The sequence below is a fragment of the Notothenia coriiceps genome, unplaced genomic scaffold, assembly GCF_000735185.1.
Source record: "Notothenia coriiceps isolate Sejong01 unplaced genomic scaffold, NC01 NC01_scaffold00008049, whole genome shotgun sequence".
NCBI classification, from domain to species: domain Eukaryota; kingdom Metazoa; phylum Chordata; class Actinopteri; order Perciformes; family Nototheniidae; genus Notothenia; species Notothenia coriiceps.
The window spans coordinates 248,447-249,329 of NW_011340750.1; the positions used below are offsets into that span (position 1 = coordinate 248,447).

The 883-nt window shown below is 51.3% G+C and overlaps 2 protein-coding genes across 3 annotated transcripts in view; both read left to right on the top strand.

The window, feature by feature from the left end:
* The window catches only part of rnf215 (ring finger protein 215), a 3,453-nt gene extending 2,834 nt beyond the window's left edge, over positions 1-619 (top strand). Inside the window, exons 8-9 of the mRNA XM_010769938.1 lie at positions 18-134; positions 380-619. Of these exons, the coding sequence (XP_010768240.1) occupies positions 18-134; positions 380-550 (288 nt within the window). The 3' untranslated portion in view covers positions 551-619. The remainder of the gene's footprint in view (positions 1-17; positions 135-379) is intronic.
* Positions 1-883, top strand: part of glg1a (golgi glycoprotein 1a) — a 170,534-nt gene that overhangs the window by 87,688 nt on the left and 81,963 nt on the right. The gene's annotated exons all lie outside the window — the stretch shown is intronic.

An 883-nucleotide genomic window follows, 5' to 3' on the forward strand; every position in this document is an offset into this window, starting at 1 on the left:
CCCCCCCCTCCCTGTAGAAGTACCTGCAGCAGCTGTGGGACACAGTGCTCCTGGTGGCTCTGATCATCAGCACCGGGGTCATCGTTCAGGCCCGCTGGCAGCACCAGGACCAGCAGCTCCACGACGACCTGGAGGTACTGAGGATATCAGTACAGCTCATTCTTCAGCAGTCTCTACAATAATATTCTTCTTTAAACACTCACAGAATGATCAGCTGTATATCCCACTAGTGTGAGCTTGAATTCATTTTACAGACCCTCACACAACTAGTCGTATGCTCACTATATCCCAATTACATGCATTTTTGCTCAAGCTTTAATAATCTATCACGCAGTTCTTCTATAAAACATGTGATGTTCTGCTGCGTTGCCTCCTTTAGCTCTTTCCTAAACAGGACGTCCTGAAGAGAATGTCGTCCCTGAAGACCAAAACGTACCTCCAGCCCAAACCGTGGTGTGACCCCTCCCAGTCAGGGGAGGCGGACAACTGTGCGGTGTGTCTGGAGCCATTCAACAACAACCAGGTGAGACCACAGGTGGGGGAGGGGTGATGTTCAAGGACTCAGGAAGGGTTTCTGAGGGCTACAGATGTTCAGGTGGTTCTGCAGTGGTGTGTTACAGCTGTGTGTGTGTGTGTCTGTGTGTGTGTGTGTGTGTGTGTGTGTGTGTCTGACTGTGTCTCCTGACTGTGTGTGTGTCTGTCTGTGTCTCCGTCTCCTGACTGTGTCTCCTGTGTGTGTGTCTCCTGTCTGTGTCTCCTGTGTCTCCTGTGTGTGTCTCTCCTGTGTGTGTCTCCTGTGTGTGCCTCCTGACTGTGTCTCCTGTGTGTGTGTCTCCTGTGTGTGTCTGACTGTGTCTCCTGTGTGTGTGTCTCCTGTGTGTGT